This window comes from Sceloporus undulatus, chromosome 8, assembly GCF_019175285.1.
Source record: "Sceloporus undulatus isolate JIND9_A2432 ecotype Alabama chromosome 8, SceUnd_v1.1, whole genome shotgun sequence".
In the NCBI taxonomy this organism is placed as follows: domain Eukaryota; kingdom Metazoa; phylum Chordata; class Lepidosauria; order Squamata; family Phrynosomatidae; genus Sceloporus; species Sceloporus undulatus.
The window spans coordinates 31,213,754-31,229,509 of NC_056529.1; the positions used below are offsets into that span (position 1 = coordinate 31,213,754).

Sequence of the window (15,756 nt, forward strand, 5' to 3'; positions counted from 1 at the left end):
TTTTGGACTTTAATATTATGTTGCAGCAGTAGAACCACTTTCACTGCTAAAATCAGCAACATTGTTCATATGGACTGTTACCACTCCACTCTTCAGATATATATTGGCTATCATTGATGTCTCTTGTAATTATGTACCTTGATATATATATTTTGTGAATAGAAATAGTCTAGTTATTACACAGATCTCTTGTTGTTCCCCTTTTGTTCAGTCTGTCTAAGTGTAAGCCTGCTGCTCGTTTGTTGTGGTTTAAAAGAGCCGCCAAAGGAGCTTTATTCCTTGCCAACAACTGCAAGGTCCCTTCACTCACCCTCATCTTCTGCCATTCGTTGGAGAGAACTGAGTTCCAGGCACGGTGGAGACACAACAGTAGGCAGAGGGACCAGCTGGCGCGGGGTGTCATTGGCTTTGGATGTCAAATCTTGCACGTTTTCCAGATCAGGTTCTAAGAAAGAAAGAAAGAAAGAAAGGGGTTATAAAGAGAGTATGACACCAGTATGATTTAGGGATTAGAACATTAGACTAGGATTGAGGAAACTCAGGTTTAAATCACCATTCAGCCACCCAACAGATTCTGTAGCCTTGGGCCAGTTACTCCCATTCTCAGTCTAAACCACCTCGCAGGACTGTTGTAAGAATAAAACTGGGCTCGGGATAACTACCTAAGCTACCTTTTCATGGTAGGAATACTTTGAGATAAGCATCAGGCATAAAAATAATGAACAAGCAACATCCCTCCATAATGGATATAGGTGCCAGCTGTTCTGACTTTGTTAGGGTTATTCTGAAAAATCATTATGCTCTGAATAATGCTCTTCAATGATAACATAACTTTACAACAATGCAAAGCTTACCAATTGTGGGAGAATTCAAGGACTCGGAGGAAAGGATTCTGGAATGGCAACAGGCATAGAGTTAAAATCAGGAAGAAATGAAAACACACAGCATAAATATACAGCCGCTGACTGATAAGTATTCCCAAAACAAATAGCTTCAACGAAAAAAATTAGATTCTTACTCATCCTTGGAGGACTCCTCTACAAACACACCTAGGAAATCCCACAGAAAGATGGCATCTCCAACACTGATGACTTGCGTTTGGTCAGGAGTGAACCTCACCTGACGTATTGGTTCAGAATGGCCAATAAAAACCTAGGGGGGGAAAAGAAGTGTAAAAACCATGGCTTTCTCCTTTAGTACTTCATCCCCACACACTGGAATTAAACTGCTAATGACACACAGAGGCAATATGCAAAGGACACTACATGAAATCTTAAAGAAATTAAAAGTACATACAGTATTGGTATTAATAATAATAATAATAAAGATTTATTTATAGCCCGCCCAATCACGAAGAACCGGGGCAGATTACAACAATAAAATACATCAGATTACAATAGAGTTAAAAAATCAAACCCTAGACCTACCGCTCCCCCAAAATATACTAAAATATACTACTGGATAATGGGGGCAACAGGGGAGAAGTCTAAGATAGGACTGGTTTTCCTGCTGGGTACATTACCTGAGAGTTGATGTCAAATCTCATCCCATAATCCCACACCTTGATAACTCTATCGCCAGCTGTTAGGAGATACCGGGCATCTGGGCTCAATGCCAACGAAGAACAAGACTGTTTGTGTACTTGGGAGACCTGCAGTCATAGAATCATAAAATTGTAGAGTTGGAAGAGACCACAAGGACCAGAGAATTGGTCTACCAAGGAGTTTTAACACTAATTGTGAAACTGAACTACTAGGTTCAGAGGTTTCACATCAACAAATACCAATTTCTTGAAAGTACATAGCATGCGAGACCTGCTGCCTCCAAGCCCTGCTGGTGAGCTTCCTGAAAACATCTGCACCAGGAGACAAGATGCTGGCGTGGATGGGATTTAGATATGATCTGGGAGAACATTCTGTAGATATTGGGTGAAGTTGAAGGCTTTCATGGCCGGCATCCATAGTTTTTTGTGGGTTTCTCGGGCAATGTGGCCATGTTCTAGAAGAGTTTATTTCTGACGTTTTGCCAGCATCTGTTGAAGATGCCAGCCACAGAAGCTGGCAAAACGTCAGGAATAAACTCTTCTAGAACATGGCTACATAGCCCAAAAAACCCACAACAAACTATAATTGGGTGATTTTCTCAACTGAAGCATCAGCCCACCTCCCTTGGTGACCATTCACATATTATTTTCCCGCAAGGGGTACAAATAACACTGGTAATGAACATTTATTTAAAAATGTGAGAACTATATAGGACTTGGGATTTTTCAGCACAAAATGTCAGTGGAACGAAAGAGCCTGACAACCACGAGAAAGTCCCATTTTAGACACAAAGAAATGATACTGGAGTTCCCTTACCACTCTGATCAAGCGGCCAGTCTTGGCATCGAGCACAAGAACCTTTTGGGAGGATGTCGTCACCAAAAGATGGCCAAGAGGAAAAGGAGCAAAGCAGAGTCTCACAGCCACATCCAAGACAGTGCTGTCCAAATCCAATATGCTGACATCTATTCTCAGTAGCTGTCAGGAGGAGAAAAAGTAGGACAGTTAAAACTATCCAGTCTCATCTACATGATGGAAACATTTCTGTATTAAAAGACCTAAAAGGATAAGAAATATTCAAGGAGAGGACAGTCAGAAACCTGAACTACACACATAGCAGAATGAAGTAGAAGGATGGACTTGTACCACTTCAGATTGCAAGAGGCACACTTTTTCAATGCTCTCCTACGTTTTTTTAAAGCATCTTCCTACAAGCAGAAAATGAACGAATCTCTGACAAAATGCCTATCTGAACTTATTTTTGTTACACACATTCAAGTAAATTCCAATTAATGGCAACTCCATCGTAGGGCTTTTTTGACCAGATTTATTCAGAGGAGGTTCACCATTGCCTTCCTCTGAGGCTAAAAGAGGGTGATTCGCCCAAAGTCATCCAGTGGGTTTCCATGGGTCAGTGGGGATTTGAACCTTGGCCTCCTGGAGTCCTAGTTCAAAACTCAAACCACTACACCATGCTTGCTCTCAAGTGCTGTTAAAAATGACAGCCAGATCTTGAAGATATCCTTGCGGCAGTAGCACCCTGTGAGGAGTATGCTTGCATTTGCTATGGCATGGGGAAGGGAGTGTATAAGGCAGTGGTTTCAGGTGAGACTGCCACAATTCCCACAGAGCAGGAAATTCATTCCAGATTCTCTTCCAGATTCTCCTCCACTGTAATTATGATAAATGTCTTTCCCTTCAAGAATTTGGACAGAATGATCAGAGGTAAGCAACTGACAATTACCTCATCTAGGGTATGGGCATCCATGAGAGTCACAATGTATTGGGAAGGTCCCACAAAGGCCAAGAGACGTCCATCGCAACTGACAGACAATGCATCAGGACCATAGTCAGCCTCTTGAGACACCACATTAGCTGGAAGCAATGAAACAAAACAAGGGAAGAACAATCAAGGCATCCTGCAAATAACTAAGTCACAAAAATCATCCTGTAACAAGAGTTCACGCAACAATTTATTTCATGAAAAATACACAGTCATGCTAAAGCCGTAGCCAGATAGTACTTGGCCCCAAACCATTCACCTACATAGATTACCATCATCCCATAAATCTTTTCTTACATTAGAACACTAGACATGGGAATGAATCAAGAGCACTCTGAATATAAGAGGATTAAATCAAAAGCTCAACACTTACTCAGAACTCTAACAATGTGACTTTTCTGGATAGCACAGTTATAAAGAGCCAAGGTTCCACGACTGCAGGAACTGTACATGAAATTGCCATCTGGAGAGAAGGTCAGACCGGTGATTGAACCACGATGCTGTCTGAAAAATGAGATACTGAATATGATTCTTTTTGTACTACGCTACAGGGGAACCTCTTTCATTTCACGCACTTTTTTTCATGAAGAAATATCATTTCAGGAAACCATCATCAATTTCTATCACTTTAAATTTAAACACAGAACACATCCAGTATGTAACACTGAAAGTACATGAAAACATACTTGTGTTCTTCAAGTAATTTTGAGGCAGCCAGGCTGATGATTCTCACCACGCCAGTATCAAAACCGCAAACAAAGATGTGTTGCGAGGGATGAAAAGCCACAGCACAGGGTGTCTCATCAGAGGCGGTGAATTCATACAGCTGTAGTTAAAAGAGTAGTATCCTGGTTAGACACAAGGTAAGAAAGAGACTGGCAGAATCAAGCAATGAAGAAGTCTCACTCACACACCATCCACACAAGCAATTAAGTTCTGTAGCACTTGAACTCAACAGAGGGAAATACCGTACATACTCCACTATAACTTGACCTCACATACAAGTCAAGGGCTCATTTTGGGGCCAAAATTATGGATTTGGATATGACTCATGAATAAGTTGAGAATAAAACTTAGGGGCATGTAGTAAAGAATGCAAAGGACAAAGTCTATTACTGTCTTCATACTGAAATGGCTCTTGAGATGCTGACAAATATTCCCATTATCACTTAACACTGGCCATGCCAGCAACAGGTAATGAAAATTCAAGCTCAACAACATCTGGGGCTCCCAGGTATAAAATATTAATTCACAGCTCTGAATACCTTGCCAACATTACTAATAAGGAGTTTTTAATATTACCTGCTGCATAGATTCAAGATTCCAGATGCGAATGGTGTTATCTTGAGACACAGTCAATAGCTGGGATCCCTCCACAGAGAACGCCAAGACAGAATCCATGTGGGAGCGCATAATGGTGCAGTAGTCCTTAGACTGGATATCCAAGCAGCCCACATTCCCAGTGGCGGTTGTGCACAACACCTTCATATTATCTGGGCTGATTCGAACGGAAGACACTGGGTAGTCATGCTCTGGAGAAAGACAAATGTGGATCTTTTTATGTACAAGTCTTGACTGGAGTGGGAAGTGTTGCCTTCCTGTGGAAGTGTGGAAGAACAATTCCTATCTGGGTTACCCACCAAACACAATAGTGAAGTGTGGTGTGAAACCACACATTCTTTATCTCTGGCCTAGACTATCATGAGATAACAAAAGAGACCCAAAATGAACACAAAATAAGATGGTGCTGGTGATGATGATTAACAATTTTACTTATACCTTGCCTCCTTCTCAATACTGGGACACAAGACAGTTTACAAATTAAAATGAATACAATAGAGTTAAAACATACAAAAGGCCAACAATGAAACAGAAGTAAACTATTAATGAGATTGAAATCAATTTAAAACATGTATTTGAAAATGATACAAATAAATTTAAACAACAGTATAACGAAAACCATAAAGAAGATACTGAATTTCTGTCATGGCTGCTGAGCGCACATGCCTCACAGAGGTATGAAGATGACAACCCAGCTTGCCTTTTCTATATGCAACTTGTATCAGGAAGCCCAAATTAAACATACAGTATACCTCATTGTGGGAGTATGGACATTAAGCTGTACATACCTGCTTCCAAGAAGACTTCAGAGAAGTCCAGTGGCCACAGCCGCAGGTAGCCATCTTCAGAGGCTGTGGCACAGAAACTTGTAGAGAGGCATATGCTGTTTAGTGCAATCCCAGGACCTGAAAGAACAAAGATCCAGTATTTTCTGAAAATATGCAAGAACGTCAAGAGAAAAACTTCAAACCCACAGGAGATTGGCAGCACCTCTGTCAGTTCTATCTGCATGAGAAGATCTGGAGCTTGCCCACACAGCCACACCAACTAATAATAATAATAATAATAATTTGTTTTTTTTTTAATAATATGAAATAGTCTGGAAAGACATTGGACCGTTACAGACGGGTCTAAAAGTGCACGCTCCACACGTGCTAGGGTTAGAAAGGGGAATCCACACGGCCACTGCCATTACGTCACAACCGCGCTGCTTCCAAATGAGGCGGCGCGGATGTGACGTCTTTGCACCACGCAAGGGCGCCTAGAGTGCCCTTTCCGCGGTGCAAGAAGGAGCTCCGAAATGGAGCTCCTTCTGGGGTTTGCATCGCTGGGCGCAGCCTTTAGATGGCTGTGTCCAGCGACGCAGAGGAGAAAGGGGCCAAGCGGCCCCTTTCTCCTCCTCCCCACTGCTGCGGGGTGTCCTTTGGGTTTCAAGCCCCAAGGACACCCCTTTCCAGGCCACGGTGAAGCGGCCTTTTGCCACTTCCCTGCAGCCTGGAAAGCGGCGGATCGGGGCCTCGGAGGCTGCCGGTCTGGCAGTTGAGGCCCTGATACAGCGGGGAAGGGGGCGGGTGCAGGCCACCCCAAACGGGCGGTCTGTAACCCACCTAAGAGTCTTTCAGGGACCTTTAATACAGCCCTCCCCCAGTCATCTGGAAAACAGACCCTGTTTTGTTTCCTCTTTCATTTTACATTTCTGCTGTATGTTTTCATTTGTTTTGCAAATAAAATTGCTGTTTTAAAAAAAAACAAAAATCACAATTTCAGAAAACACACCCGAGTTAAATGTTTGCTTCTCCCGCCGGTGAGAGTGCTGCACCTCAGATGGCAAGAGACGCCGGGCATTTCGGACAGCGACAGTCTTATAGTCGATTTCCAAGACATGCCCACTCCTGCTGCAGACAAACCTAAGAAAATAACAACAAGCCACTCAACCACAAGCAGTTCAATATATGATCACAATTAATATGCAAGATCACTATTATTTTAAAGGATTAGCAAAGGGCCACTGTGCTGAAGAAAGTAAAACAGCTTCTCACAGAGTCCGATCTTCTGGCTCACGTTGGGAGTTATGGCCTGCCTCAAAGTCCAGGTCTGTGAATTCCAGAGATCGATGTTCACCCAAGTTTACTGGGCAGGAGCGCAGTGATCCACTCCTGACACGCCACAGCCTCACATTGTCTCTGCCACATGACACCATCCTGTTACGAGAAAAGTTAGAGAAAGAAACTAGGAAGGGTTTTTACAAAAACAAAAAACCCTGCACTGGTCTTAGTTAGAAAATGGAGCAGTTTGATCCCAACAATTTCCCTTCCAGTGTAATCTTTGCATCCTTCAACATGCTGTTTTTCCTCTCTGTACAATGTTGCTTTTTTTGTTCCACCTGGACTGAACATCTGTGTTGTGAACACTTACACAAATGGAGAGATTGCCTGCATAACTGCAAAGAGCTAAAAACGACAAGAGTCCACTGAATTTTCTGTCTGGCGACTGATGCAATGACCATACATCAAGTATCCATTCCAACAGCCTGGATTCAAGCAAATATGATGGAAAGGTTAAGCTACTTCCTCTGGCAATATTTGAATTTGGGTTCTGGCTGATATTTTTCCTCAAAGAGGAAGCACAACCAGTGTTTTTTGAGGCCATGTGCCTATAAAGGTTTTTCCAACTTATGGTAACCCTAAGGTGAACCTATCACTGGGTTTTCTTGGCAAAATTTGGTCAAAGGAGGTTTGCCACTGCCTTCCGCTGAGGCTAAGAGAATGAGGCTTGGCCAATGTCATCCAGTGAATTTTCACGTCTCAAAAGGCATCTGAACTCTGGTCTTCCAGAGTCCTGCTCCAACACTCGAAGCACTCCACTACACTGGCTCTCATTTACCTGGTATCATCAAAAAAGGCAATCTTCATGGTTTGGATGTCCACATCTGTGTGCGCCTTGGCCAGCACCACTGCTTCTCCTCCATGATTCACCTGAACAGTATTCCACACAACCACCACCTGCAAAGAAAGGAAAAGCACCCAGGAGATTTAAGTAGTATGGACTAGTAATAGGATGCTTCAGTCTATGGAAAGTATCTACATAGAAAAGTGGATGCACACACACTTTTGAAACCCATTTCTTTGCCTTCAGAGGAAGAGGTGTTGTTTTACTCACAGTTTTCCCATGTTTGTCTTTCCCAGTGCCACACAGAACACTCCCACTGTAGGAAAAGCTGCAAAAGAACAAGTTGTGACAGGTCAATGACAGATCACACAGGACATGGGAAGAACATACAGCTTACTATGTTGAGGGATAACCTAAGCTTGAAATGCAGTATGCTGGGCAAAGTTGCCATCATTAAATCTAGGGGGGGGGGGTGTCTTTATTTTTCCACTTTGCACCTTCCCCTTCTTTCAAGCTGTTTGGTACTTACCTGAGGCAAGAGACTGAATGCATGCCGGCTTTAAACATGCAGAGGCACTTCCCGCTCGGAAAGTCCCAAAGACGCATCACACTTGGTTGCCCTATCTGTGCAGATGCCAGAAGAGTGCTATTGCCATTGAATGCCAGGGCAGCCACCTGCAGAAATTCATGCCACAGTAGAGAGAGGCCTCATCATTCCTTTCACTGAAAAAATGTGTGTTTTTAACATGAAAAAACTCTTATCTGCTCTGCCCAACTTGGAACTATTTTTCAAAGAACTGAAGACAACAATGTTCTCCATAACATGGATGTTATTGAACTAGGAAAAGAAATTGGCCTTGGGTGCATCTGAAGAACGGCTGCTACTACCATCACCTGCTACTCTGAATTCATACAGCACTTAAACAGCTTCACCACTAATATCTCTGAATATTTGCATAATACCTATAAAATAGACTAGACTATTACAGACAAGCAAGGGTCTAAAAAGGACCATGCCTTTCCTAAAGCCACTTAATGGATTTATGATTTCTGTTAACTAAAGTAGGAAGCAAATACAGACATGAAATCCTTTAACAAATGCTGGATGATTTCTGTGAGATACTGGAACATTACTTCTAATTCCAGATAAGTCCCAGAATACTTCCTTCCAGTCTTACAAACGCTCCACGGTGCATACTTTGCACACAAGCTATACTATTAGGACAAGAGTGTCAAAAGGTACCTTATCGGTGTGTCCAGAAAAGAACCTCTGTCTGCCAGAGTCTAGCGCTATTGCTACAATCAGCGCATGACAGGGGTAGACCACCACAGAACCACCGGCAGCCCATAAAGCCTGAGTGACAAGACAAAAAGGCAAGTTGAAGACTTCCATACCAGCAGCACACAACTGTGCCTTGCTAGATACTGTCTGCCTTTAAGTCCCAGCAGCACTGGCCAAAAGAGCCCATGTCACAGGCCAAGTCCGCAGCATGTTTTTTCAAAATGTTTTATGCTATTCATTCCTGCAGTCATTAAATGTTTCAAACAGTGATTTTATCTGTAAATATCAATTGCTTTGAATAACATGTTTTTAGACGAAACTCAAGTTGGTACAGACATAGTGAACCTCACGATCTATTCCATTATCCACCACTCTCAACCCATTGATTTCAAGGGAGCCTCCTCTGAGGCAAGAATATTTAAGATGGCAGTCAGAAATGCTCCGAGATAGCTTAAAATATATGTTCATGTGCCTTCAGATTGCATGTCGACTTATGGTGACCCCTTTAATTTCACTACACACCATTAAAAGTAACTAAAACATGACACAACATCACTATACATTTTGCCTTGGTACTGATATGTATACTTAATAAGTATGGAATATACTGACCCATCTGGTGCTACAGCCTCCAAATCCAATAATCCTCTTCAGCATCAGAATCGGATCTGGTAAAAGCCTCTGAAAATCAATCCATCACCAGATTCAGTAAACATGTGTAACATAACAACTTCTGCCTATGCCAGAACAATGTCTGTATCACTTAATGGTAGAAGGAGCCTTCATCTTTTTCATTACAGTAAATAATCTTTACAAGGCTCTAAACATGAGGTGCTTGAAATTTCCTTAACACTGCATTTACTACCAAGTCACTTTGTAGAATGGGACCAACTTTTTTTTTAACAAAGTGCTATAATTTAAGTGGCAGAACAACTGCTTTGCATGTTGAAGGGTTCAACTACAAACCCTGGCATCTCTAAATAGGGCTAGGGAAGACTGCTCTCTGAAACCCTGGAAAGCTTCTATTGAGCTAGACAGATCAATACATTGACTTGATATGAGACAGTTTCCAGAATCATCTTTGGTTCTATGCCTCCATCGCATCAGAGGAAAGATGATTAGAAGTGACTCAGGGGGCCTGAGATGGCCATCGCTGTAAGCTTGAGGGAAATAAGGGGCGATGCAAGGACAATGGACATCAAAAAGATATACTTTAGAACAGCATATGGGCAAGGTCCATTCTCTTACCAGACAGCAAACAGAATTCTTGGCAGAGATCACCTTTGGCCCTTTTGTCTGTCTGTACAAATGCTGAAAACAGAGACAGAAAACGTTAAATAATGAGAAGAAATGTTGAAAATGCTGGGGTAGAAAACACTCCTCTTTCTATTGAGTTGTACCAAACTGAGCAACTGCACCACAGCTCTTGTCACAACAACTCTTCCAGTACAAGCAGACAAGTCTCCTTTATTTAAGCAACTATCTTTTCCCAAGGAAGCATTATGTTTATTCAATTGGAAAAAACTGTCCACAGGAATGCATACTAGGTAGTTATGGCAATAATGCATAGAGCTTTGGCTTACCTCATCAGAATCAACACTGACTGCATGGATGGTAACATCTTTATGAGCATAAACATGAATGCTTCCATCATCTGCTGGAGATGATGGGAGACAGGAATCACTGCTGGTCTGCAGGCCTTCTCTCCAGTAGGCATGGTCTGTCTGAAGAGGCTCAGAGGCTGTCCGGTCAATCTTGGGGACATTCTTTGTGAGAAGGGGAGACTGGCGGGTCATCTGAGAATAAGCGTGGTAAAGCAGAGATCAGGACAACAACATTCTATACAACCGTCTTGCTTCCAGTAAGGGCCAAATCAGTTTGTCAGAACCAATTGCCATGGGTCATTGCTTCTTAGAAGTAGCTCCCTTTGTTTCTGCAATTTGATCAGTGACCTTTGAAGTATGCACAGTGTTTGCTAAATGAAGTAACTCATACTCACCTCCTTGGGACTGGTAATCTGTTGGATGAGAGATACCCTGTCCCGAACAGGTTTGCTAAGAGTTACTTGCTTAGGAAGCTGGCTGACTGGATCATCTTCGACATGAGCAACTGAAAGGATAGAAGGAAGACACACGTGGTATAATCTTATGTGCATTTGTCAGAAGTAAGCCCCCATGTTTCATGAGTCTTATGCTCAGGTAAGTGTATACAGGACTGTCATCCAAGGCTGCGGCCTACATACACTTACCTGTGGCTAAATCCCACTGGGTGGTCAATGTGGATAGGATTTCTTAAAATAGCACTCCATTGGAAAGCACACTTCTGACAACTCAAGCAAAGCATGTCAATTCAATTCAAAGTGCCACAATAGAATGGCATCTGTTCTATGGGGTGTGTGGGTGGGTGTATACACACACGACCAGTAAGTGTGTAATCTGGAATCTACAAGGTAGGTTAATAACACACAATTGATCCAAATGCCATAGCTCTTGGCTCATGTGTTAGAATCAATGAACTCCCTTCCTTGCTAGTATCTTGAAACAGTGGTCAGAATCCTATTCAATCCTGACGATGATGACAGATTATTTATATCCTGGGTTTCTTCCCAATCCTGGGACTCGGACAACTTATAAAAATGTAAAAACAGTAGTTGTCCTTTCTCAGAGATCAAGAAAGTATGGTGCCACTCATCATTACACAAGCTCAAAAAGAGGTCCTTCTTCTCCCTTTTAATTTGATGGGTGGGAAGCTTTTCAAGTTTGCTCAAGGCCTTGGTACCCAATGAACAAGCAGTCGGGCAACTCTGGAATCCAATATAACTACGCTGGTGGATATTTATGCTATGCTAAAAGTGCTATGCCAAAAGACCTTGACCACTATTTGTCTTGTTCACACCCACTCTTCATAGCACAGTGTGGTTGGGTTATGTGATTTATAATGTATGGCATGGGTCCTGAGTTAGGGTGGGAAGATCTTCATTAAAAAATTCCAATCCTGTATAGTATTCACATTCATTCACTTACCTGCAGCAGGATTTAAAGCACCTTTCTGAATAGAATCAAATGGCATCTTGGATCCACCAGAAGGAAACCTGGGCAAGATAACCAGAGAAAAGCTGGTTGATACTAGTGTAGCAAGTGGAACAGACTTTTAGAGCAGCTGACAGGCAGATGCTGGACTACTAGGCACAGAACCAGATTTACAGTAAGGATGGCAATCTGAACTGCTGTTGACTCCACATGTTGCAATAAACACCTTGGCCTGAGAAATATAAGAATAACAAGAAGTAGCATGTGGGATGCACAGTGCTCTGGGCACAAAACTCTCTCTTGAAATTTATCTCTATATACATCCTAGATAAGACATACACTATCTCTTTAATCTTTATGCAAGGGATACACCTATTAGAAAAAGAAAGCTTGAATCCCGTTATGGAACCACAGAGACAAAACTTGGCAAAACATACCGAACATAATCATAGAGGTCATGCCAGTTTTCACCTTTTGGCACAGGAAAGGCCATTTCTCTGGGCATAGGGGAGATGCCACGCAATGCCAGTTTGGACTGTTGAGCCTCAGAGAAGGTCACACCTAAAAGCACCAAAAGGGATGAAGCACACAGAAACACTTCCATGAGAAGAGAATTCCAGCATTTGTTATAAGTCTCTACATAGCATCCCCATATAAAAATAGTTGTTTTTAAACAAAGGCCAGTATGGTAGTACAATTCCATGCCATGCTAATAAATGGCTTCTACCACATCAGTACTTGGAAGCTGGTGCAAGCTAGTGATCATCCTCTTACTAACTGGCATTCTGGGTCTGATCATGCTATAAACCTCAACAGATCATCTCATACACATACTTTGCTACAATGCTGCATTAATGTAGAGAGGACTCTGGCATCTAATACCCTTCTTGCCCACCTTTTCCACTAATATGCAACTCATGCAAGGATTTACATGGTAAGGTTACTCTCAGTCAGTTCAGAGCCAACACTGGGCTGTTTTGTCACATCAAGACAACTGGGACTTGTGACAACTGTGGCTTTGATAGTGGAATGGCCCTTCAGTCTGTTCCTGTCCAATTTGTCTTGAACACCACATCACAAGGTCAAGATACAACACATGAAAAGACTGGGAGACAGAAAAGACTTAGAAAGGGTAATTTGGGGTTCCAAGGCTCATTCTATCCCACCAAAGGCATATTTATAAGACTACCTTGATCATGATATCATGGGCAGCCAGGTTTAGTTTTAAATGGCCATGAAAATGATCAACTTTGTGGAACTTCTCCTTAGAGCTCACCTGGGTCAAAGAGCAAGTCACTAGTGAATAGGTTTTTCACCAGGAGGTTGGCACAAAGCTTAACACTCTTAAGATGGCTGTAGCTTCTGTTCAAGTACAAAGAGAGAATGTAGCGGAGATCAAGCATCAGGCAAGTCCATCGCACAGTGCTGGGGGCCAGGCTTACCAGATCTGAAGAGCAGAAACACACTTGAGAACATGCTTGTATTTCTATAGACCTTGATCAGACATGCCAGCCACAGATGCTGGCGAAACGTCAGGAATAAACTCTTCTATAACAAGGCCACATAGCCGGCCATGAAAGCTTTCGAATTCACATTGATCAGACACATATAATCTCCCTTAACCCAAAGCCAACCCCTAAATAAGAAGGGACATCATGTGTCGTCCCCCCCACTTCTAATTCTTTAGATGCTTAGAAGCATAGCAGCTAAATGTAAGAAAGAAAGAAGTCTACAGTTCAAATCTTCTTCAGCCACAAATTTAAAAGGTAGATCAGGGAACTAACAGTTTCTTAGGATTTCCCCCAAAATGAGGTTAACCATCCTGGTTTACTCTGCAGATCCACTGAACCAACTGATAAGATTATGAATCTGGAGAACCATCAGAGGTGCCTTTATTGTTTGGTTTTGCATTGTTTTGCTTCTTTATAACCATACTCTGCCCTTCCTTCCAGATAAAGTTGCAGCCCAACCAACAACTTCAGCCCTAGAGGAACTTGGATTTAAGCCACTAAAGTTGTAGTAACTAATTCACAAGGCTGGAAAAAACACACATTTAGACAATCTGATGTTAACCTTTACCTCGTTTGGAAGCCTTGGCTGTGCTTTCGTGGACTGACCCTTTGGCTGCCCCACAAATAAATGGGAACTGCAACCAAGTGGCTGTTGATTTGAATTCCTTAAAAAGGTTGGAGAAGGAGATGCGGACCACCTGGCTGTTCTGGAAATAAAGATACACAACCTATTCATTAGGTATGGTTCTCTCTGTCTCAGGGAAGCAAATATGAAACAAAGACAATAACAATAAACAATTTCTGCATAAGATAACAAATATTGTGAGCAAACTTAAAAACTGACTTTTACAGACTGGGCATGTAATATAATTATATAATTATAGACTAGGCTTCATGGACATAAAGGTCTAGACCAGGAGTGGGAAAAGTGCAGTTTATGGTCCCACCTCCCCTAAATTAAATTCTGCATCCAGCAGCAACTATTGTTTTCATGGCTGGCAACTGGATCTCATCAGGACCTCCAGAAAGGCTGGGTCTGCTCAGTGATCCAATAAGTAGGTACTGCTAGAAGCCTGCCTCAGAGACACCTCCATCACCCTCTTGCTCACATTATTACACCTGTAGCCACTATTAATAGGGAGGGGTTATCAGAAGGGACTTACTTCTGTGACAACATCCAGGTGCACAACAAAGTATTTGGCTGGTGCAGGCTTGAAGAGGATATAGAGGTAGTGACCAGTAAGGCCCAATGACTGCGTACTGGTTTTGGGGAGCTGAAGGTAGTTACTGGCAGGAACTGAACCACTGATGCGATACACCGTCCCTTTCAGGGTCTTGTCCTGAATAAAAAAGAGAAAAGAGAAGACACCTTTGATCTCCATTAAGCAGATGAGTTATGATTTATAAGTCTCAAAAAGCCTGATTAATCTCAGCACAGCATTGTGCCTTTTATGTGATACAGCATTGGAACAAGGCTCCAATAGAGCCCCCAGAAATTGCATACACTAGGAAATGGAAACTTTATATGCAGCAATAATAGGACAATATTTGGTCACCTGCAAGCTACACATAGGGCCCATACAGACAGGCCAAAATAAAGCTGCTTTGGGACACTTTGGAAGTATGTTGTTTTAATGATATCTGCATCATAAGAGGCCAGAAGCTGCGCCAAAGCTATGCTGCACTCCTTAGGACTGGAGTGTAGTTTTGGCGTGGCTTCTGGCCTCTGGGGACGCATGCATCATTAAAACAGCCTATCTCCAAAGTGTCCCAAAGCAACTTTGCCTATCTCCAAAATGTCCCAAAGCAACTTTATTTTGCCTTGTCTGTATGGGGCCATACTCTCCGCAAGTGAATTCCTAATAGTTCCTGTACTGAAGAAGCCAAGAAATGTTTTTAACTTTTGACCTTACCATAGTTGTGGTGACATCGCCTTCCTTAGTCGACCTTTTCCACTCCTCCACTTTAAAGTGTTTAAAGACATTCAAGTACGGATGCTGCCATACTAAAGAGAAAAAGGAGCAGTTAAGTTATCTTGAGTTATTTCCTTTTCACCGGCAAAAGGGGAGCAAGAGTGAGGAATGTGTATAATTGTTGCATAAAGGGTGTATAATTATTCATATTATTACGTATAGCCAGCAGGGTTTCCAAGGTGATGTACGACAGATAAAAATATTTGTGAAGTTGAAGGCTTTCATGGCCGGCATCCATAGTATTTTGTGGGTTTTTGGGGCCCTGTGGCCATGGTCTAGAAGAGTTTCTTCCTGACGTTTCGCCAGCATCTGTGGCTTTGGCATCTTCAGAGAATGCTTGCCTGGAAAGGACTTGGCTATATATATTGTGTGACCTGGAAAGGCAGGAGTGATTTGCATGTGTA

General features: G+C 42.3%; 1 protein-coding gene across 4 annotated transcripts in view; it reads right to left on the reverse strand.

The window, feature by feature from the left end:
- Positions 1 to 15,756, reverse strand: part of WDR90 (WD repeat domain 90) — a 135,613-nt gene that overhangs the window by 12,150 nt on the left and 107,707 nt on the right. For 3 of the 4 annotated variants that reach the window (XM_042480818.1, XM_042480820.1, XM_042480819.1), the window contains exons 2-27: positions 15,293 to 15,384; positions 14,543 to 14,719; positions 13,948 to 14,086; positions 13,145 to 13,315; positions 12,306 to 12,429; positions 11,863 to 11,930; positions 10,839 to 10,948; positions 10,423 to 10,635; positions 10,088 to 10,150; positions 9,452 to 9,520; positions 8,801 to 8,911; positions 8,087 to 8,232; positions 7,828 to 7,885; positions 7,552 to 7,670; positions 6,708 to 6,869; positions 6,445 to 6,575; positions 5,457 to 5,573; positions 4,630 to 4,859; positions 4,014 to 4,153; positions 3,701 to 3,831; positions 3,289 to 3,419; positions 2,361 to 2,522; positions 1,523 to 1,651; positions 1,019 to 1,152; positions 855 to 892; positions 311 to 445 (exon numbers count right to left, since the gene is read on the reverse strand). In XM_042480818.1, coding sequence (XP_042336752.1) covers positions 311 to 445; positions 855 to 892; positions 1,019 to 1,152; positions 1,523 to 1,651; positions 2,361 to 2,522; positions 3,289 to 3,419; positions 3,701 to 3,831; positions 4,014 to 4,153; positions 4,630 to 4,859; positions 5,457 to 5,573; positions 6,445 to 6,575; positions 6,708 to 6,869; positions 7,552 to 7,670; positions 7,828 to 7,885; positions 8,087 to 8,232; positions 8,801 to 8,911; positions 9,452 to 9,520; positions 10,088 to 10,150; positions 10,423 to 10,635; positions 10,839 to 10,948; positions 11,863 to 11,930; positions 12,306 to 12,429; positions 13,145 to 13,315; positions 13,948 to 14,086; positions 14,543 to 14,719; positions 15,293 to 15,384 — 3,300 coding nt within the window. Of the gene's footprint in view, positions 1 to 310; positions 446 to 854; positions 893 to 1,018; positions 1,153 to 1,522; positions 1,652 to 2,360; positions 2,523 to 3,288; positions 3,420 to 3,700; positions 3,832 to 4,013; positions 4,154 to 4,629; positions 4,860 to 5,456; positions 5,574 to 6,444; positions 6,576 to 6,707; positions 6,870 to 7,551; positions 7,671 to 7,827; positions 7,886 to 8,086; positions 8,233 to 8,800; positions 8,912 to 9,451; positions 9,521 to 10,087; positions 10,151 to 10,422; positions 10,636 to 10,838; positions 10,949 to 11,862; positions 11,931 to 12,305; positions 12,430 to 13,144; positions 13,316 to 13,947; positions 14,087 to 14,542; positions 14,720 to 15,292; positions 15,387 to 15,756 lie in introns of all 4 variants that reach the window. The other variant, XM_042480817.1, reaches the window with a different exon arrangement.